We start from the raw sequence: 21902 nt of genomic DNA on the forward strand, positions 1-21902 counted from the left end.
ACTCTAGAAAGTATTGAAGATCTTTTAGCTTAATTAATAATTTCTATTCAAAATAGTCTTAACCTTATTAAGATCCATCTTAATATTATTAGAAGTAATAATCAGGTTAAGATACTTTGTTCTCCTCATTTCGAACTTATATTTGTTAATGTTAATTTATAATTCAATATTAATAAATCTTTAAATAACTTTACAAACTTGTTTTCGATAATTTATAATATTTTTAGAATAAATCAAGATATCATTTAGGTACATTATATAATTTTTATTCAGAAAATCAAAAAGAATATAATTGATATAGTTCTGAAACAAGATAAAAATATTACAAAAGCCAAAAGGTATCACCAGGAATTTGAATAAGCCGAAACGAATTATAAAAGTAATTTTTCATTCATAATCTTTCGCAATCCATAGTTTTATTGAATATAGTGATAATATCCAATTTAATATAAACTTTAATATAACATAAAGTATCAAAAGTTTTTTTAATTAATAACAGCAGATAACGATTTTTAATAATAATATTATTCAATTTACAATAATCCTAGCAAATTCGAATACCCTCTTTAAACTTTATAGCTAGAAGGAATAAAATAGCCAATCGGAAGCAAGATTTGTAAATGAATCCTTATTTAGATTATTATCAAGCTATTTGCGAATAACTTAAAGTTTGATTAGGGATATTGAATAATCTTTATTATACAAAAACTCTTTATTTAATATAATCTTGATTTTGTAATTCCAAAAACGTTATAATAAAAGCTTGTTAACAAGGGAGAATAAAAATCCAGTAAACAGATTATAAAGCCAAAGTAATAGTTTACTCTAAATCTCTATTATAAATAATACAAATCGATCGATCTTTTCCATAAACTTCTTAATATCACTTTCCATAATACTGCAACATAATTAAATAGAATCGTTTATTACTATATAATATAACTCACAAGCTCTATCTAATTCATCCTAAATTACTTTTGTAATATAAGCTTTCTGATCTTTATAAAATTGAATAAAGCTATTAGCTGTAAGGAACTTTATATCGTTCATTTTCTATCGGATATTTTATAAGACATTAGTCAGTTCTTCAGAGGGCTTTTATAACAATAGAGGGTTTAATGGGGGTAAAAATGTTTTGGTTTTGTAATAGTCTTTTGTGTATCCTAAAGCCTGTGATAATCCGTGCTAAGGCTGGTTTCAGGATTGACCGGTTTGGTATTATTTTAGCGCAAGTCTCTGTTTTTCCATTAATTCAATGAGTATAACAGTAATTTGAGTCAAGTGATATTAGATTAACAAGATTTATATTATAGAGGTTTCTATTAGTATTCTTTTTCACAACTAGAGTTAGAAGATTGTATTCCAAAAGTATTAATTAATCTTAAAATAAAAAGAAGGGAGTCTGGAGACTTTTATCAATAACTTCTTTAGTAAAGGCACAATATAGGGTTGAGATAGATTTCTTCGAAATAGACTTCAAAATAGACTTTTTAATGGGTGTACGTAGTATTAGATTGAGTACTATATCTATTGGGGTTAATACATTATTACAATTGGGGACAATAGTTACAACAGAGTTAACTAAACAACAATATCTGGAGCAATACGTGAACATGAACTTAAGAGTCATTATTATCCAATTAATGGTAGGGTTATAGCGTTAAAGCTATGGAAGACCGAGGATTATAGGATCTGCATCGAAAAGATTGGTAATATAGAATAAGCCAATTTCTTTATAATTGTTAATTCATAGATTTAACAATGTATATTAAGATAGGATATCAGAAGTCCTTCTGTCTATAAGTAATAGATTGCGGGTAGTAAAGAGAGGATATATAGGAATACCAAGCTTGAATATAAGAATTCTATCTATAAACCCATATTTCGCGGTTTCATTATCTACTAAACCAATAAATAGAATAATCATATTAAACGCAAGGAAAATTTCTATTGAGATTTTAAGAGATTTGCTATTTATTATTCTAAAATATAAAGAATCTCTAAATATAATCAATCTCTTAATCTACAAAGACAAACTTTTTATAAAGAACCTCGATTTACAATTATAAATCAAGATTAGTCTTTTAATATACTTAACTGGGAAATTGAATTTCCGCTATTATCCGAATATACAAAGCCTTCAACAAATTCGCCTAGATCTCTACTATTAATAGGGATTGGAGAGGTATATCGAAATAGTATTGCAACAGTCGGGAAACAATTAGCAAACGGGAATGTATTTTGATAAGTAGGGCTATAAATATTACGATAGGGTTCGGGATTGTGATGATGATCGGTAATAGGAAAACAATGGATATTCGGAGTGTATTGGTTTGTAGTAGGGGAACGATCGGGATATTATATGGTTCCTGAGTTAGTATTATATTTTATATCGTTATATTGCTTTTCTTTATAATTGAATTTGATATAATCAGGCTTTTTGTAATAAAGATAAAGACCAAGATCTAGATATTATTCTTTATTATAATATAATAAGGATCATTAGTTTTGGCGAGCAGCATCTAATTATATAGAATCTTCAAAGGGATTAGGTATAGATATTATAGTAACAATAATAGGCTTTTTTTCATTGGGTTTTTTCTGATTACTGAAGTTGGTATTTTGATTTTTATATTAATTATTAAGATGAATCTTTTCCTCTAAGTTATTATAAATATCTTGCCATTAGATTACTCATATATCGATATCAGTAGCAGAAGATTTATTAGAATAGTTAACTAAAGCATCAATTAGTTCTTGTGAGATTTTGAGTTTAAGATCAGCGATTTATTATTCAGTAGTTTTCTTGTATTTGATAACAAAACTGCTTGAATTCGATAATAAAGTTATCAAATGGGGTCTTCTTCATTTTATATTTATTATAATTTATAAAAAGCTTTGTATAAAAAATCTAGAGTCTGATATTGCTTATTTAATTTATATCAGATACCTACTACAATACACTATTCAGAAGACCAAAGATCGGAATTATACGCATTATCTGTAATTATATCAAAATATATCTAATTATTTATATAAACAAAACCAAAAAATAGACTAATAAGAAATATGATTTTCTGAAACTCTAATTCATTTTTATAATCCGTGGTCAAGCAGCAATTAATTATATTACAAAAAATCGTATACTGATTTTAACATTTTATAATATCTTGTTTATTATTATTAAACTTTTCAAGAATAGTGAGATACTTGTAACAAGATAAAGCTTATGAATTATTACAAATAGTAATCTTTAATATTTTAATTGTATTTTTCAATTCAATAATCTTTAATTGAATATCAATAACTTGGGCCTAAGCAGTGGCAGTTTAAGCTTATAATAAGCCCGCAATCGATTTAATCAATTTAAACATAGCTTAAGCAATAACGAAATATATAGTATTTGGATTATTAAATAGATTTATAAAGAAAGAGATATCAGTTTCAGCAGAGTTGAGAATATAATTCAAGAAAAGGAACTGCAGAGGTAGACTAGATACAGGTGTTTCTAATGCAAATACTTGTTTACCTATCTTTAACACTTTTGAGGCTCAAAATATCAGTAATAGGATATATAATAAATCAATAATAAATACAATTAATGCGATCGAAATAAGGTATTGATAGGGCTTTAGAAATAAAATAGGAAATAAAGCTGTAATAGCTTATTTAATAATAATACAAACTGTTATAATACGAATAAAGACTTATATTATATTATAAGAATAAAAGAGCTATGGAAAAGTGAAGCCCTATTTATAGAAAGTAGAGCGTGCTAGTATTCTGTACCTGAGGCACGAAGGCAACTATAGATCATGTAGTTGGCGCCGTGACACATAATATCTTACAATCCTTCGAAAAAACGGGTATATATTCTATGAATAGAAGTCTTACAATCGATTATATTACTCCGGAAGCTCCTTCTACACCACCTACATTATTTAAAACTCGTAGGGATACTTTTGCTACATTGTATACATTAAAAGCAATGTATAGAATGAAATTAGAATTTCGTTGTATTCCTATTCATAAAATCACTTTAAAGCTTTTTAAGATTACAATTATATTAGAAGCTGAAGTTTTTATAGGGGTATAGATTTAAAGATTTAGAAGAGGCTCTAAAACTTAAAAAAGGAAAAGAGTTTGTTCAAAGCATTTAAATCTTATTGGAGAGAAGGGGAATAGTATGTTTTTATAATCACCTTCTGCTATTATTAAAGTTAAAGTATATCAAGAAGATAAAGCACTTAAAAAGGAACAAGAGAAGGAAACTAAGCTTTAAATAAAAGCTAAAAAGAAAGTTGAGAAGGAATGGAAGGAGATTGAAACGAAAGAAAGGGTATTGTAGAGGGAGGTTGATTATCAGATTGTTACGTAAGCGGACACAATAGGAGTTGTAAGCTTTACCACTACGCCACACACGCAATCTGTCCAAAAGGCACAGTATCAGGGATTGTTTCCTGATAGCTTACTACTATATATATATCCATATAATACAGATTGTATGTAATGCAAAAGAGGAAATTAAAAAGACTCTAAAATCAACAAAATCTCCAATCAAAAGAAATAAAAAGTTTCCCAAAGCTTCTTCTACTATAAATCTAACATCGACAAAGACTATAAAACTCTTTAATACTGTAGAGACTAATAATTCAAAGAAGAAAAAGAAGAAGATCATATTGCAATCTAATAAAAGACAAACACTACAAATTCCATCGAAATTCAAAATCTGAAGATTTTATTATATTTTTTAGATAATATTATATCTTGTCATTTATCAATTAAATTGCTAGCTTTTTATCTTATAAATTGGAATTGTTATTAATTTTTAAAGTTATTCAAAATGGGTGATCGAGATCGTGTATATAGCAGGGACGTGCACGTAGTAGGGAAATCGGTTACTGTATATGGGTATGATCACGCATGTGGCATATAGCTAAGCAAGCCACTAGTCTACACGGAATACTCGGTGTATCCTCAAAACTCACAGCACTGCGCTCTGTACACTTTGAGACCGTTCCATTGCGACTGCTCAGAAAATATTCTTAGCCTTTGGTGGCTGAGTGTGGCTGTGCGACTTAGAGATTTGGACCGACGAGGCTGAACGAGTAATGCTTTCTTGGAAGACCGTGTCAAAACGCATCATGTCGACTTCTCCCATCTTCAACCTTCTGAGCACCATCAAAAAGGCGAGGAGTCGAAGCAAAATACAACTGTGATACTGGATGTGGCAGAGCTCGTGGCGCACCGGTTGCGCACACAAACGGTACACGCAATGAGACTGCTGAAGTCTCTATTCCTTTCGTACAACTGAATCCGACAACCAAGAACACGATGCTGCAAAATTAGTGTCGAATCTTCGCGTTTCCCATACCAAATCACGAACACGGAGTTGATCATTACTCATCCTGCTCGTTGATAGTCATGGAGTCATGATTTGATTTGTATCCATCCTGTAGTTCTGTATTGATCATGAGTGTTCACAGAATTGAAATCATCAACTTTTGGGTTTGAGATGTGTGAATCTGGAGTCGATTGTTACTCCGCTGCTTAATACTAGTCATGGAATCCTGGGTTTGAAGTGTATTCATGGTTCATTCCTTTATGAATCATGAAAATATTGTGCCTTTCGAGTCACAGCCCCCATGTTCTGAGGCACACTCATACCAACTAATTGTATTAATCATGAGGAAGTATGAACTTGACAGAAGAAAAATGGTCGATTCGGTACCTCGAAATGCGCTTAAATAGGTTAGGATGTCCTCCTTTGAGAGACCTTCCTTCTTCCTTGTGCATGCTCTACTTTGAAGAGAAAATCGTGATATCAGATACTTCCAAGGTTCTTTTGAATGGGACACACAGTTGGAGATCGTGCGGTTTAAGATCATACATATTGCCATCACATACTCGTACTCTCTCACGTCACTCTTGCTCTCGATTTTGATAACGTCATACAAGAACCGCTTTATCGCACCTCGATATTGCACCTTCAACAACTTCACCGTCACTTCCTTACACTTTTTCGTCGCATACTCTACTATCATACACTCGACACAAAATCATAAACACCACTCTCGACAAGCCATACAATCATTCCTTTTTGAGACCATTCTCAAGTCGTTTTTTATTGCGACGTCGAAAACATCTTATCATTCCTAATCAACATGATTGAAAATAATCGAGGGATTCGCTGTCAAATCAAAGCTTTACCCTTCATCACCGTCTTGGTATTCGCTTTGACTTTTTGAGCATTTCGACTTTTGGTTACTTGAAGGTCAGGATTTCTAGTGCTCGTCAATAATGGGTACCTCACGTTTCTCTCGTCATAGAGGCCGCCCTCGTCACCATAATCCTCCTCCCCCTACTTCCTCCTCCGCCCGCGTCCCAGTTCCCGATATTGCACCCCCAAAATATCGGACCTGGAATATAGAAATTCAAGACGTAGCGGTCTTCTTTGCATTTGGCTTGCGCCGCCAGGATTTCTTGAATCCTCATAAGGGTTGCGGCCGAATGTCGATCGGAGGATGGGAGGCTTTAACAGATTTGATGAATGAGCTGATCGCGATAAATAATTATCAGTATGAACCATTGCAAACTAGATTGTTGCGTAACAGGTTCGAGTCCTCATTTAAAAAAATAGCACTTAATCAGCTTAAAATGACTTCAGACTTACCAATAACACCATCTGAAAATTGGGTTCGCAAAGAATTCTTGGACATCGTTTTAAGCTACCCTACAAATGTTCCTGAATCCCCAGTCCTAGGAGCCTGCACATCGGCTTCAACGACGCCTGATAGGTGCAGGATGTGGGGAGGCCTAGAAATCCAAGGTATAAAGAAAGCAACACAAGCGATAAAACAGCACAACGATTATAATAATGGTATTACGTCTAGCCCGCCGCTCCCATCAGAGAATTTCTTGAAAAAGGCAAAATTTCTTCCCGAAAACCAAAGTACTTTGGAGACTTATAATAACTTTCGAGCACAAGGGCCAGATCATCGCCCAGCAACTCAACAACAGGTCGGTCAATCTCAAGCATCGGCTCTTCAACCATACGGTGCTCAACAGGCTGGTGGTTTCATGGGTGGCTATTCACATGGTTATGCAAGTGAACAGCCACCAATTTATCCTACAATTTATCCTGATTATCTTACTCAGTATCAAGAAAATCAGGGTAGTTATTCAGATAGTCAATCGTGGGCTATGCAACCTTCTACATCGGCTACTCAATCATACATAGGTCAACCGCCTGGTGGGAATACGGGCGCTCATTCATATGGTTATCAAAGTGGTCAAGCAAGTCAAGGTGGACAAGATGATCAGCATTATTATTACCAAGGAAGTGGTCGCTAGGTAAAATTTCCAACGCTACCATACATTTTACCCCTGATATCAATATCTTCTACACCCTCTAACTTTTCAATAGATTGTACGAGATTCAAGAATAGGGACGGCGCTTACAGTTTGGGAGCCATAGCGCCGTACTGCAAAGGGTAGCTTTAACAAACTTTCTTATCTTGTCAATTCATGATGGTTCACCAAAATACTGGCTCTAGACAGAGAAAACGGGGGCTTCTAGTCTGTCCATTTTTGTATGCCGATGGCTGTATCACTCTCAAAATCTTTCCTTATTATTTAATAGGTTGTATGGACCACAGCGAGGGACAAAGCACGTTACAGGTTTTAGAGTGTTTGGCGTTAGAGTTTCGGGAAGATACCCAAAAAGCAGTTGGCTTTTATAAATCGTTGAATTATACGCATCCAAGGTTTAACTTGCAAGTTTTCTACAAGTTAGTGATATGAATCCTAGAAATATAAACTCGATAAGGATTTCTAAGTTAGGTTGGTAAAGTGGTCGACTTGTCCCACTTTTTTGTTGTCATTTATTTTTTCAGATTCCAGTTATTTCCTGCACTTCTTGCTTTCCTGGAAAGCCATTTGGCGGAATCATGTACAGAGACATTTTTGAACCTTCGAATATGCCCCTTTTGCTTATATGCTTGTATCAAACAGATTTATTATATCCTGACGTCAAGGCCTGGAAAATGGAATGGAGAATAAAGGAAGAAGAGCTACTCGGTTAACTGATATCGAGTTTGACATGCAGAAGTTTAACAAAATGAGAGGCTAGACTCGAGAAGCGGACCGGCAGTAGCAAAGGTGATGGAAGGATTATGTTCATTTGGCAGTCATCTGCATTTTGATAGAGCACGAACTTCGCGCGATGTTTGAAGAAGAAAATTTTGTTATTGAGAGGGGGCTTAGAGGGTGATAACTATGACAGCGAGGACACAGTGTATATTACGATAGGCTTATCTTTGATAGTCAAATGCATGATTAGTCGAGGTGTTGGTACGGCGTCTATCAAAAGGAGAGAGTGTTTTGTATCAAGCCACGCTAGTCGAGACTAGCTTTGAGTATAGTTTACGATGATGCGGAAATCATCTCCATAGATCAAATTGGGTCGTATGATAAAGTACGAGGTGAGCGATTATCAGAGAGCTGAGAACAAGCTTGAACGTCGAGATTAGAGGACGATACACTAGCATTAATGTGGAATCTGATATCAGCAGTCTATTACTGGATTCAATTTCTCTATTTGTAGCCCTCTACTTAAAGTGCTTCATACTCCAGAACTCATCAACACATGCTGATAGTCAACAATCGGATTTTGTTAGCCCGTCTTCAATTTGACCTGAACGTTTCGATATTCATTCCCTTGCGGTCATTAACAACTAGTTAATCTGATGTTGAGCAAAAAAGACTGGAAATATTATATCTTTGCACTGATGCTAGACCGCGATCTGTTGGGATGGTAGCTGCTTTCTTATATATTCAAATAGTACGAAATTCTTTTCTTAGAACTAAAAGAAAAATAGGTAATCCAATTTCGGGGGCTAACAGACAAGTAAAGTACAGACGTTAATTACTAAATTCCTAATCTCATCCTTTGAGAAAGCAAATAAAACAAACCCAGACGCCAACCAACAAATCATCTATCTTCTACTAGATCCCCCTGCACGGCTTCTGGAACGTTCCTCACGAGTTTTTCCACCTGAAGGTTTCTTTTCCTTTTCCCTCGCCTCAAGTCCCTTTTTCTTTTCATGTCTCTCAATTCGATCTTTCAGAATTTGGTTATTAGCAAGATTAGGATGCTTGCTTATAAATTCACGAGTCAGTACTTTTGAGGCAGCTTCTGACCTTGTCCCAAGCTCCCTGCTCCATTTTTCTAGACGTTTCATCAAATCCTCAATTGTTTTTGCATCGCGTGACTGCAGACTCCATGATTTGATTTCATCTTTACTGATGTTACCGAGTCCCTCCATATCTGAACAATCCTTTCCGTCTCTGGCGAGGGCACCCTGATACTGAATTTCTAGGTCGATATGGTCTCTGACGCATATGGTCGCCGGTGGCGAACGTACTTTAACAGATGCCACCATGGTGAAAGAATGTGTTTTTTGGTGCTTGTTGATGGGTGAATGTGAATGCGATAATTGAAGATAGAGTGATAGATAAAGGAAGTTTGTCTGGTGTGTGGTGTTGAGGTAAATTGATTTGAGGAAGTTCAGTAGATGATTTCTTATCTCTTATATAGTTTCAGTTACATTCCCAGCGTCTAGGCATCAGGGTCTCGATGCTGGGCCCATTGCGAGTCTACAGAGGTTTGGGCATTGCAGCTATTCGGAGATTGTTCGAATGCCAAAATGTATTTGTCTGCCTTAACAGCACGTGATTATGATATTAAAATGTCGACAAATGTGTACTTAGGCCTGCCTAGATTGGGGTCTCTGCGGCGGCTTAGTGCCTATGTAGACGCCAGGAACTCAGATAATCCCGATCCTCTGACCCGTGTCTCCGTAGTTGAAAAAAAAACAGCTTGTATGGAATAATGTAAAAGCAATTGATGAAGACAAGAACTTTGAGGATCTAGTAGCTGATCGCAAGTTTAGTTAGCTTTCTAGTTTGCCCAACTCATCTACCCAGGTAGATAGATATCCACGTCGCATTAGGTTCGCTTAATGAATCTTTTCAAGTCTCATACAAGCTTACTTAGATACTTTCTTCTCAATAAGCTTTCTTACATTAGTCTTTCAACCCCCTATAAATCTATATATTTCATTGATATATAGGGATGCGAAGACTCAACACCTGTACGCAGTGCATCCTACGAACCTCCAGCTCTCTCTTGAGAGTCTGTAGAGCTAAGATTGAGTTACAAATGAAATTAAAAGAATTGAAAAGAGAAAGGTGTTAGAGATATAGCGAAGAATTATATTACGATTTTACAATAGCAATACCTACAAAGAGTTGAATACTAGTTTTAGATATAGATACAAAGATTATAAAAGCCTTGATCAGATTCAACATTTACCATTGATTATTACTTTATAGAAATAAGATATACAATAGATCTCTTTTCTTTAGAAAAATCTTTTTGATATAGAGCTTGTTATTGTTCTATTTATATTACAATTCCTTTTTTTATACCCTTTAACTTTTAGTTATTCAAATATTATAATGATACAATATAGAGAATGCCATCGCCTTCAAATTAATACTATACTCTGGGTATCGATACAATACAACGTTTTTCCTCTTAATTTTCGAATTTTCGAATTTTCCGAATTGATTTGTATATAGACTTAGGGCTTAGCTTTATTCTACTACTATTAATAGTTTCGATTATACACATCTAATAAGAACTGGAGGATATCAAGCTTATAAAAATATATAAGGGGTTAGTTTAAAAGAAATAAAGATAAAGAAAAGTAATACCTTCTACTACTACCTCATTAACAAGAGGATCCTTTGCTATATTGAAGGCAACTCAGAAAGGAAGAACTCTTGCCTTTTATAAAAAAGAAGGAATAGCAAATTGAATTTAGGATTTTAAAAAAAGAGAAATTGGATATTGGAATACTTTAATTGGATTAGGGGAAGGGAAAAGTCAAAAAGGAAGTATCTCAAAGGATAAAAACAATTATCTCTATTTGTATTCTGAATAGAGATTGGGCTTAATTCCCCAGCATTCGTTTTTACTCCTCTAAATTGAATATATCTATATCACGGAGGTAATAGCTATGTCTAATGGTCACTTTGATCAGGAGATAGGTATATAGAGTGATAATAAACTAGATTGACTTGAGGTGTGATCATAAGGATCATACCTGCTTTATATACCCTGATCAGGCGATGGAGTCGCCTAATTAGGTATATAGGGTACACAAATGAACTGAGTGAAATAGTTTTAGTAATCATGGGAATGAGTACTCCGGAGGAGTACTAGGATTAACACCGTAGGGTTACACTATACGGTGAATTCCGTGACACACCCCCCAGATCGCTCGGTGCTTTGATGGTTACACTGAGGGATCTGCATAGCAAACAAAGGAAAATTTTTTCTGGCCGTGAGCGGCGTAAGCGTTGGTGAGCGCCTTGTTCGGGTAGTTGCTGTGATTTTACCTGCCGGGCAGGCTTATTCATCAGATAAAGGAGCGTGAGGCGTATAAAGCGTATGATTTTTCAAGAAAAGAAAAGAGTGAGTTGTATCGTTGATCAGGAAAGCCTGTGAGAAAGTGACGATATTCGAGTGAGGGAATTAATCCTTCGGATTGTTGCATATCAGGAGGCTTGAGTCATTTTGATTGTTATGCGGTTGAGTGTTTGTATCAATTGATTCGATCGATCCGCGCATACGACGCTCTGTGGCGGAGATGGAATTGAGTGGAATTCGATGGATTTTGAGAGAACTTAGTGGATCGATATGATTATAAGAGGGAGACAGTTCCCCTTCCTTAGATTCATATTCGATAATTCCAATACGTTCTTTCATCATGCCTTCTCCTGTCAGAGAGTCCCCGGCCTTTATTGATCTTGTTGATCGATATACAACCGCCTCCCCGCATACCTCACCGAAGGGTGACATTCAATCTGGTGGATCTAATGCTCAGCGTTCTCCTGGTCAGTTATTGCCTGCAGCTGAGGTTCGATCGCCCTCCAACAAACAGTTTTCACGGACAAGACCATCCTTTGGTGAACATCACCAAGATCTCGATGATAGCTTTCTGAAGAAGGTTGAAGCTGTTCGAGATCGCCGGGCTGATGCAAACAAAGGTCGTACAGTGATAACTCCCGCGGATCGTGGTAATCCTTTTGTCGATAGCGAGGAAGAATATCATCTTCCTGACCTTCCTCCCGACGGCGAGAGTTCCTCATTGGAGTCACCTTTCTCTTCTTCCACCAATCCCACCCCCGCTCCTAGGTCAAGTAAGAGCCGGACACCTACTCGCAAAGCTCGTGATGAGCGCAAGCGGAAGGGCCCAAAGCGTGATCTTAGGAATAAGGGTGCGCAAAACGCTGTTCCCTGTACGGAGTGTGTTCGTTCTCTTCTCTCTGGTCGTCATGAGGAACATGGCAAGTGTTTCAAGCGGAGAAATGCGTCTTCTCTTCGGTGCTGGAAGTGCACCACGCACACTTGTACACCTCTCCCGGTGTATTTGAGACCTTTGGGTGTTCGACTGTTGGAGCTTTGCGATCCTGAGTTCGTGGTACTTCCTGGAAAGGTATGTTCTGATCTTTTTTATCTCGTTGTGATCTGCTGACATACTCTTTAGAGGACTGTCCCGAACCAGAAATCGGCCCGTATTGCGATGACGGTTATGTTGGCGATGACTAAAGAGGATAGCGAGTTCATCGATCTTGACTCTCTCTCATCACCAACACAGGTTATGTCTCCTCCCCCTGCTCGATCGTCGCGATCATCCGTTCGTCCTTCCCCCGCCACGAGATCATTACCTCCCTCTCCGACTAGGAAACGGAGATCCTCTCCTGCTCCTCAATCTCCTGCGGTAAAGCGTTCGAAGGTTAATACGAGGGCTCCTGCGGCAAGTCCTAAGACTCGGTCACAGCCTGCTCGTGCTGCTTCGAAGGGTAAAGAGAAGAAGGTTGAGTTTGATATGTATGATGATAGTGATCTTGATGACGAGTATAATGCTGTTGGTGAAGGGGACGTGGTTGACTCTGGTGACGAGCTTGCTGAGAAGAAGCGGAAGCTTGAATTGATGCAGCTCGAGATTGAATTCGCTACAAAGAAGCGTGCTCTTGAAGGAAAATATGTCGTTTGATCTTGTTGATCCTGGTGCTCACGTCTTGTAGGTTTAGGAGGGATATAAAGTGATTGAACTTTTGTCGTGATAAGTTCTTAGTTAATCCATCTGCTGTCATCTCTGCTGTGGGCAAATATGTGAGATGGAAACTCCCTTTTGAATATTCCTGACGTAGCCACATGTTCTGTATATCGACGTGTCTCAGCTTAGTAGTGATCCTTTCGTTCTCACCTACTACTAATCTGATCGTTTGCTGGTTGTCGCAGAAGATCGTGACTGGTTGCTTGACTACAAGATTGATCTCTTTGAGAAATCGAAGGGTAGCTAGTGTCTCTTTTGATGTGCGCTCGACACCAAGTAATTCGGCTTCGGTGGTGGAAGTAGTGATGGTATCTTGTCTTGAAGCTTTCCATACTACTGGTCCACCGAACAATGAGATCACGAAACCTTGAGATGATCTTCGTGATTCCTTGTCGTCGGCGAATGAGGCGTCTGAAAATGACAAAAGCTGTGGGATCTGTTCTCGACAGTATCCAATTGAGTAGTATCTCGTGTTCCAGAGATACCGAATACAGTGATCAACTGCTTTCATGTGATCCGGAGATGGGTTAGTTAGAAAGTGACTGAGTTGCGATGCTGCGAATGCGACATCTGCTCTAACTGTGATTGCGGTATATAGCACTGATCCTACCTTTTCTTGATAGATTCGTATGAATGTGATAGTAGCAGTTCCATCATATTTCACGAATTCCATGATTGGTAACGGTGTGCATGCGTTGCCATTATTGAGATTAAACTTCTGTGCAATCTTCTCAATGTAGGTATCATGTGCTAACCAAAGTTTTCCCATTTTCCGATCGCGAATGATCCGGATACCCAAAAACCACTCTGTATCGCCTAGATCTCTCAATTCATAGGCCGCCTTGATACCAGAGATGATACTATCAGCTGTTGATACATGCTTGCGATGATACACGATCTGTATATCGTCCACAAAGAATAGTACCAAAACAGTCTGATCTGGGTTTGTGAAAAGACAGGGTTCCTCCTTGCATTGGTTTAGACCTAGATTCTTTAGTGTCTTGCTAAAGTCCTTGAACCATAATGCAGGGGAATCTCGGAGACCATATAGTGCGCGATCAAGAACTACGCACTTATTTGGTTCCTTGAATCCATCCGGTAAGTAGCAAACTACAGGTACACCTGATGGATCCCTATGAGCATTGACAAATGCATTGACGACATCAAATTGCTTTGTTTCCAGATCGTATTTTGCTATCAGCGCCATTACGATCCTAAATGATCTTCCGGCGAGTGTCGCGGCGTAGGTTGATTCGATCGTGTCTTTAGCTTGAAGATCACCACGAACAACCAGCCTAGCTCGACATCGCGTTAAGAATCCCTGTTCATTGCATTTGTATGTGAATACCCATTGCAATGGTATAGGGGCAATTGGTGCGTCTTGTGCATTGATTTCATGCCATGTTTTGCGATCCTTCAGATTGTTGATCTCAATCTCACACTCGCGTTTAAACCATTTCCCCAAGAAGTGATCCTTGAGTTGGTGGTAACGCTGAGGTGGTTTGGGCAATCCTGATAGATGCAAGTTGGGTAGCTCCTCTAAGGCTCCATTTTCAGGTGCTTTAGGAGGGCTAGGTTTTGTTCGTACGGCGGAGGCGATCACGCTGTGTACGGTAACAAATGAGTGTTCTTCCCCCTGTATATTCATATTTGGGTGGCTAGGCCAAAATGTTGAATGGAAATCTTCGATACGGGAATCACCTTCGAGCGACAAGTTCGCAATAAGAGTGCCTATAAGCGTGTGGTCGCTTGTTGACGGATTGTTTTGCAGTCTCTTTTGTTGTCGAGTTTGATGGTGGTGATCCGTAGATGTGTTGATATCAGGAGTTGTATCATCAAAATCAAAGGATTGATACTCAGATGGATTGAGAGTTGGGCGAGGAATTTCGATCCTCATGATCCTTTGTCTTTTGGGTTCTCGATCAGGAAGAAATGAAAGTTGATCTTCCTTGAATTGATCGATTGTGCGTGTCGGAGGAGGTAATCTTTCCGGTGATGTTACTTCCTCTACGACGTAGGCGTCCATAGTATCAGTAGGATGAGTGTCTGGATCGCTCTCGTACTCCCCGCGTATGACTTGGGTAGCACTACCAGTGTGCTCATAATCCATACTTTCTGGTTGATTACTATGGTTGCTCGGTGATGTCGGAGTAGAACTTGTAGACTCCTGTGCCTGATCAGTGGTGGTTCGTTCTTGAATTCGGTCTTCTGCCTCTAGGGCCTCTTCAGAGTGCAGAACCTTGTGCGTACTACTACTTTCGGTATTCATGTGTGAGCTCCCACCCCCCAGAGACACCCCCGAGTCCTGCTCGTCTTGAGGTGTATCTGAAGTGCGCATGGTGGTGTCAACAGAACCAGTAGTAGTGTGTGTCGAAGCCATCACATCGTCACCTTGATCAACAATAGTACCATCGATATCGATTATTTGCTGAATATCGAGAGCTAGTGCAAATTGCTGTAGCTCTTGATCCGTGTGTATATCGATGGTTTTATCTGTTTGATCCATTTTGTATGTTCTTTCCTCAAAGAAAGTAACGTTTCGAGTGACGATGACCCGCTTGAGCTTGGGTATCCAGATACGGTAGATTGGAGAACCTGGTACGTATCCGACGAGATATCCAATATTTGCTCTAGGGTTAGTTTTGTAAATTCTCTTGTTTATACCTAGTTCTCTTTCCTTATCCAGAGGGTATGCCCTACACCCGTATCGATATATTCTACTCCAGTTTGGGCGGAGATCGACAGTTAAGTGATCCGCGACCGCTGGGGCAGATGATCGTAGGTATTCATGAAACCAAGTATCCAGCACCTCATTTGGGGATTTGAACGATCGAGCTTTAAGAGGACTAATGTTATATAGGTAGGTAGCAGCTTGCACTGCTTCAACCCATAAAAGATCAGGTATGCCTGCGGAGATCCGCATCTTGATCTGTTTGGTGATTATCTCTTGTCCTGCTCGTTCCGATCCTCCATTTGATTCGTGCGTATTTGGTGGAGATAACTCAAGTTCAATACCTTCGGTTTTGATCCAATTTTCGAATACGGTGTTTCCCATAATACCAATGACTGAAGTGTCGTTATCCTGCTTGATACAGACTACTGATAGACTGTACTTTCTGAGCACCCAAGCGAGGAAGTTCTGGATTGTGTCAAATACTTCGAAATGAGTCTTTTGGTATAATGGAAAGCTAAAGATCTTTCCACTAAACATGTCCTTGATTACCAGGAGCCAGGATGCTCCGGTATATGCGCGTGGAAAGTCGAATAAATCCCATTGAATTTTGTAGAAAGGACGTGGTGATCGGGATTCACTAGGAGCTCGTGATATTATTTGCTTAGCATGTGTGCGTGAGCAATCAATACACTCAATCCTAGTGAGTCCTTTTATCCTCACGTTCCTTGCTGAGAAGACGAGATGTTCGAGTGCTTCTTTACCCAAATGTCCTGATCGTTCATGCCAGAGTTCTGCGGAATCCTCTCGAGGTTTAGGTGGGTCCCTCGATCGGCGAAATGGTCGTTTGACGTTGGTATTGATCGTGGGACACATCAGAAGGTTTGGATTCACAGGTATCGTGCTTAGGTTGATCAAGCAGGAGGAAAGTGGTTTGTATTCTAGGAACAAGAGGTTATCTTTACGAGTACAATGAGCGACAATATGACTGTTCTCAAGATTGCCCTTCCGTAATGTAGAGTCCATCCCTAAAAACCATATTCCTGCACCTAAGAGCTTTGTTTCCGAGACGATATTGACGTGAAATCCAGGAATATATGCGACATTTGAGAGAACCAGATCACCTTTTGAACCTTGAGGTCTTTGGAGGATATTCTTGATCGTGCGAGTGCCTCGTCCGACGACCTGAATTTTTGTTGTTCCTGCCTCAACGTAATCTGATGCTGGTGAAGGTGTATATTCATGTCCGTCAAGAAGATCGATATTGTTAACGAGGTGCATGGCGCCACCGCTGTCAAGTATAGTACTGTCAGAGAGTTGATGGAGTGGATCAGAAGTAGTAGTATAAATCCCATGACTCGTAGAGCCTTGGATAAGACAGGCAACTGTTCTTGATCCAGGGTCTCTTGAATCATATGATTGAGAGGTACTACCTCTTGAGTTGATCCATCCCTTCTGCTCCCAGGCTTTGCGTATATTCGACCATCGATCTTCCTTGATCCTTCCTCGTATGTCATTGCATTCCTTCTCTGTCAATGAGATTGAATTCCGGGAGTCGCATTTTCCGGTGAGTGCGAACTCAACTAACCAGCATGTCTTGGGATAGTGACTACCACCTGCCTTTCCATTCTTCCAATCAGATTCCGACTTACAAGGGCATTCATATCGACCAGTTGCCTTTTTGGGGCCTCCTCTCCGAGCATTGCCTTGCTTTCCTTGCGGATTACCAGGGTTATGCTTAGGTTCAGAGTTGATTGTCGAGAATATACCCTTGCCCTTGGGTGCTAGAGAGTCCTGATAGACTAAGCCACCAAAGATATCTCCGAATTGCTTCAAAGAGTAATTGGGAATTCCAAGTTGATTGTTGGTCTCGATCTGAATGAGCATGGTGCTTGCCCAAGTGGGGAGCATACGTGCTCCCACAGCCTGTAGGAAGTTGATGATTGCTAAGTCATCCTCTACTTCGACATGATATGATTTTGCGGTAGTATAAGCTTTAGTCCATTCGTTATGCCACTTGATCGGATCAGTTCGACCTACGGTTGCTTGCTGAAGAACGTTTCGATATTCTTGAGCAATAGCAGATTTTGCTGTTGTGATGGTAGGTGCGAGCTTATCCTGTAGCTTCTGAATGATCGTTTTGAGTGGTAAAGCTTTTCCATCACTGTTGTCAAGAGTAAGTTCCATAAGGTGGGATGAGTCCACTGTTTCCGTAATCCATTCGTAGACATCCTGATACGATTTATGCATGATATTGTACTTGTCCCTCTGGTAGCGGTACTCTCCTTGAAGTGCGGAGTGTTCTGCTGAGATATCTTGAAAGGTACTTGCTTTAGGCCTCACAGGCTTAAGCATTGGCTCTTTAGAGGATTGTGATGGAGTCATCTTAGTGTCTCCTTCTGAGTCCTTCTGTTGAGATTGTTCATAAGCATCGAGATCAGCGAGGTACTTTGCATTATTGTTCAAATCGTATTTTCTCATGAGATCGATGATCGTAATGAGCTCAGGTGGGTCCTTGGTGAGCCAGTCTTCTTCGTCGGTGGGGATCAACTGGTGAAGAGTTTTTCCATCTTCCGAGGATTCTCCGGAACTGATCGGAGTGATCGGAATGGTCTTGGAATCAGATGGTTTGACGTCCTTCCAGATACCTTTCGATATACAGAGGTGTTGTAGATTCAGGAACCATCTTGATCAGTGTCCACGGGTAACGAGTCTGGTGACTTCTGAGGAATTGGATTTAGACATGACGAGTTTGTAAAGATGAATAGGAGAGAGTATATATGAATCAGAGTGATCAAAAGACGTATATGAATAATGAGGGCGCAGTATGAGTGCCAACCGGGCTCATAACTATCACGGAGGTATAGCTATGTCTAATGGTCACTTTGATCAGGAGATAGGTATATAGAGTGATAATAAACTAGATTGACTTGAGGTGTGATCATAAGATCATACCTGCTTTATATACCCTGATCAGGCGATGGAGTCGCCTAATTAGGTATATAGGGTACACAAATGAACTGAGTGAAATAGTTTTAGTAATCATGGGAATGAGTACTCCGGAGGAGTACTAGGATTAACACCGTAGGGTTACACTATACGGTGAATTCCGTGACAATCTATTATAGATATCCAATAGTATTTGCTAGGCCCCTATAGCCTAACCGTCCTAAATAGTTATGGACTGAAAAAGGACGTTAATAAAATCAATCAATCAATCATTGATATGTAATAAAAATTATTGACCTCACGTGAAAACACGCAGATTGGCTCGCTTATTCCACAGGATTGTCTGTTACCCGACTAGCCGACTTTTCCCCGCCCACAAATGGCATATTTGCGCAATATATTTGCAAAAAACCATAACGTGGTTTATCACCGAGTGGGCCATATCACCGAGTGGGCCACTTTCACCTCAATTCACACCTTCAAACCTATATTATTCAACAACGATTGAATTAATTGATTAAAACTATTAAGAATCTAATAATCTAGGATCTATTACATTATTTTAACAGGTTCTTGTATTATAACCTGTCTTTCCGCATTTACTACAACATCGAATAAAAAGTGCTTTCTTATTAGAATTCCTTTCTTTTTAACGCTCATTATATTGAATCTGAATATCAACCTCTTGCTAAAAATAATATATCAAGAGCCTTTTGTTCAGTAAGTACTCCTCCTTAACACAATTGGGTTTTTTTCATACATCAACACTTGCTTAATGCTTCATTTGTCTTTCGAAGTATACAAATCTCTACACTCAAAAGTATATTCTCATAAGCTAATCTCTCTATATTTTTAGCTAAAACTAATACAGTTTTGAATATAGGTATAGAAGAGCTTGATTGATATTGAGTTATTCGAGATTTCATTAAAGTTGATTGAGAAAGAGCTTCAGTTGGATTATAAAGGGTTTGAAAAATCCATTGATCTAGATCGAAAGAGGGGGGGGTAGGTGTACGAATTCGAATATCCAATTTCGAAAGCACAGCATCAGAATTAAAGGGTATTAAACCTGCTTCTCTGAATCCTGATTTTATATTCTAAAAGGTGATTGATTCTTCGTATACAGCTTTAAAAGCTATAAAGAATTCAACCTTTGAAATATGATTGATATATGCCTTGATAAACTTATTAATTTGACCATTATATGAACGTTTCAGATTCCTAAAACAGCCTACATCAAGTGGTTGAGTTAAATGACTTGAATGCAGTAATAGATTTAAGCATATAATATCATTCTCTTTACAATATACCTGAAAAGCTCTTGTTCCATGGCTTTCATGCTTGTCTAGTATCAACATTCGATATTTGCCCTTTCTTCGATTCTTAATATGCTTATTGAAGTGTTTCAATCATTCTAAACCTGTCTCATTGTTTATCCATCCATTAGATATAGGTTTAATAGCTCAATCCACAGGAAGATCGGTTTCGGTATACCAATTAGAAAAGTGAACTTGTCCCTGAACCACTAGAAATGGGGGAATAGTTTCATCCTCTCCATTTCCATATATTATTGCTATAGCCCATTCTCGATTGCCTGATTGTATTGATTTACTTCTGCTATATCTTTTGATACTAATAACAATTATTGCTGTAGATATAATTCCTATTATAAAACCTGTTTTGTCGAAATTATAGAAATCGCCATCCAAAATGCTGTATTTCGCTTGCATATTTGTAACCATTCGAAACTAATCTTCAATAAGCTTAAGATCTTTGTAGAAAGCTTTTTGGAAATTATAAACATAATTAAAACGTGTCTTTAATTCGATTTGACATTATACAAATCGATATATCCAAAGCTTTCCAACACGTTTCGAATCCCTCGATTCAAGAATATTGTCACGGCGCCAACTACATGATCTGTAGTTGCCTTCGTGCCTCAGGCACAGCATACTAGCGCGCCCTACTTCCTATAAGTAGGGCTTCACTCTTCCATAGCTCTTCTACCTTATGGTACAATATAAGTCTTTACCCGTACCTTGACAGTTTGTACCATCTTCAAATAAGCTATCACAGCTTTATTTCTTATTTTATTTCCAAAGCCCCACCGACGTCTTGTCCCGATCGCGCCGATCGCACCCACCGTTGATCCATTGTACACCCTGCCGCCGATGTTTTGAGCCTCAAAAAGTGCCGAAGATGGGTGAACAAGCACCTGCACCAGAAGCGCCTGCATCTGGCTTACCTCCGCAGTTCCTTTTCTTGAACCACGTTCTCAACTCCGCCGAAGCCGATATCTCTCCCTTTACAGACCTATTCAATGATCCAAACGCTGCACACTTCGCTGCCGCTCAAGCCGTGTTTGAATCGATCGAATCGATCGCAGGCTCATTACAAGCCCAAGCTGCCGCTGCTCAGGCCCAAGCCACCGATGCTCAATCAAAGATTGTCGAATTGAAAGACACAATTGAGACATTGAAGATTGCTGTTCGCAATAATTCGCAAGCTTCACCTCGTCGCAAGTATCTCGCCGCCCCCGAAAAGTTCAGTGGTGATGAGCAAGATATCGCAAAGCGCCAAGATCAGTACACGACTTTTCGTAGCGCAGTCAATCGCTGCTTGACCGCGGATTACGAAAATGAATCAGAGTTTCAGAAAATCACATTTCTTGCTAGCCTACTTTCTGGCCCTGCTTATACGAACAATCAGATACACTTTGATACAATCACAGACAACGCGCATGATTCCGACCTTTGGCCCTCTGGATGGCGCACTGTAGCAGGCATCTGGCGTGAATTAAACAAGCAATACCAGACTCTAGATCTCTCACGCAAAGCTTCCATGGATTACGATAAATGTAAAATGAAGAAGACCCCATTTGGTAACTTTATTACCGAATTCAAGCAGCTCGCTATCAAATGCAAGAAGACTGCCGAACAACAAGTCGCTGATCTTAAACTCAAAGTCTCACAAGAACTAATCGATGCTTCAGTTAACCGCCCCAATAAACCTTCTGCCGCCGACATCGACGCGTGGGTAGTCTGGTGGCAAGGCATCTACGATGACTTAGAGGAGAAGATTCATCTTGACAA

At 38.7% G+C, this 21902-nt stretch overlaps 1 protein-coding gene across 1 annotated transcript; it reads left to right on the forward strand.

Annotated features, from left to right (window-relative positions):
- Positions 1 to 6300: 6300 nt before the first annotated feature.
- On the forward strand, positions 6301 to 7353 carry EAF02_006646 (uncharacterized protein; the record flags this gene model as incomplete). The annotated part of the gene is made up of 1 exon (XM_038902694.1): positions 6301 to 7353. The coding sequence occupies one exon, from the start codon at positions 6301 to 6303 to the stop codon at positions 7351 to 7353; it is 1053 nt and encodes a 350-aa protein (XP_038757914.1).
- Positions 7354 to 21902: the final 14549 nt, after the last annotated feature.

This window comes from Botrytis sinoallii (genome assembly GCF_014898435.1).
Source record: "Botrytis sinoallii strain Bc 23 chromosome Unknown BSIN_010, whole genome shotgun sequence".
Lineage (NCBI taxonomy): Eukaryota > Fungi > Ascomycota > Leotiomycetes > Helotiales > Sclerotiniaceae > Botrytis > Botrytis sinoallii.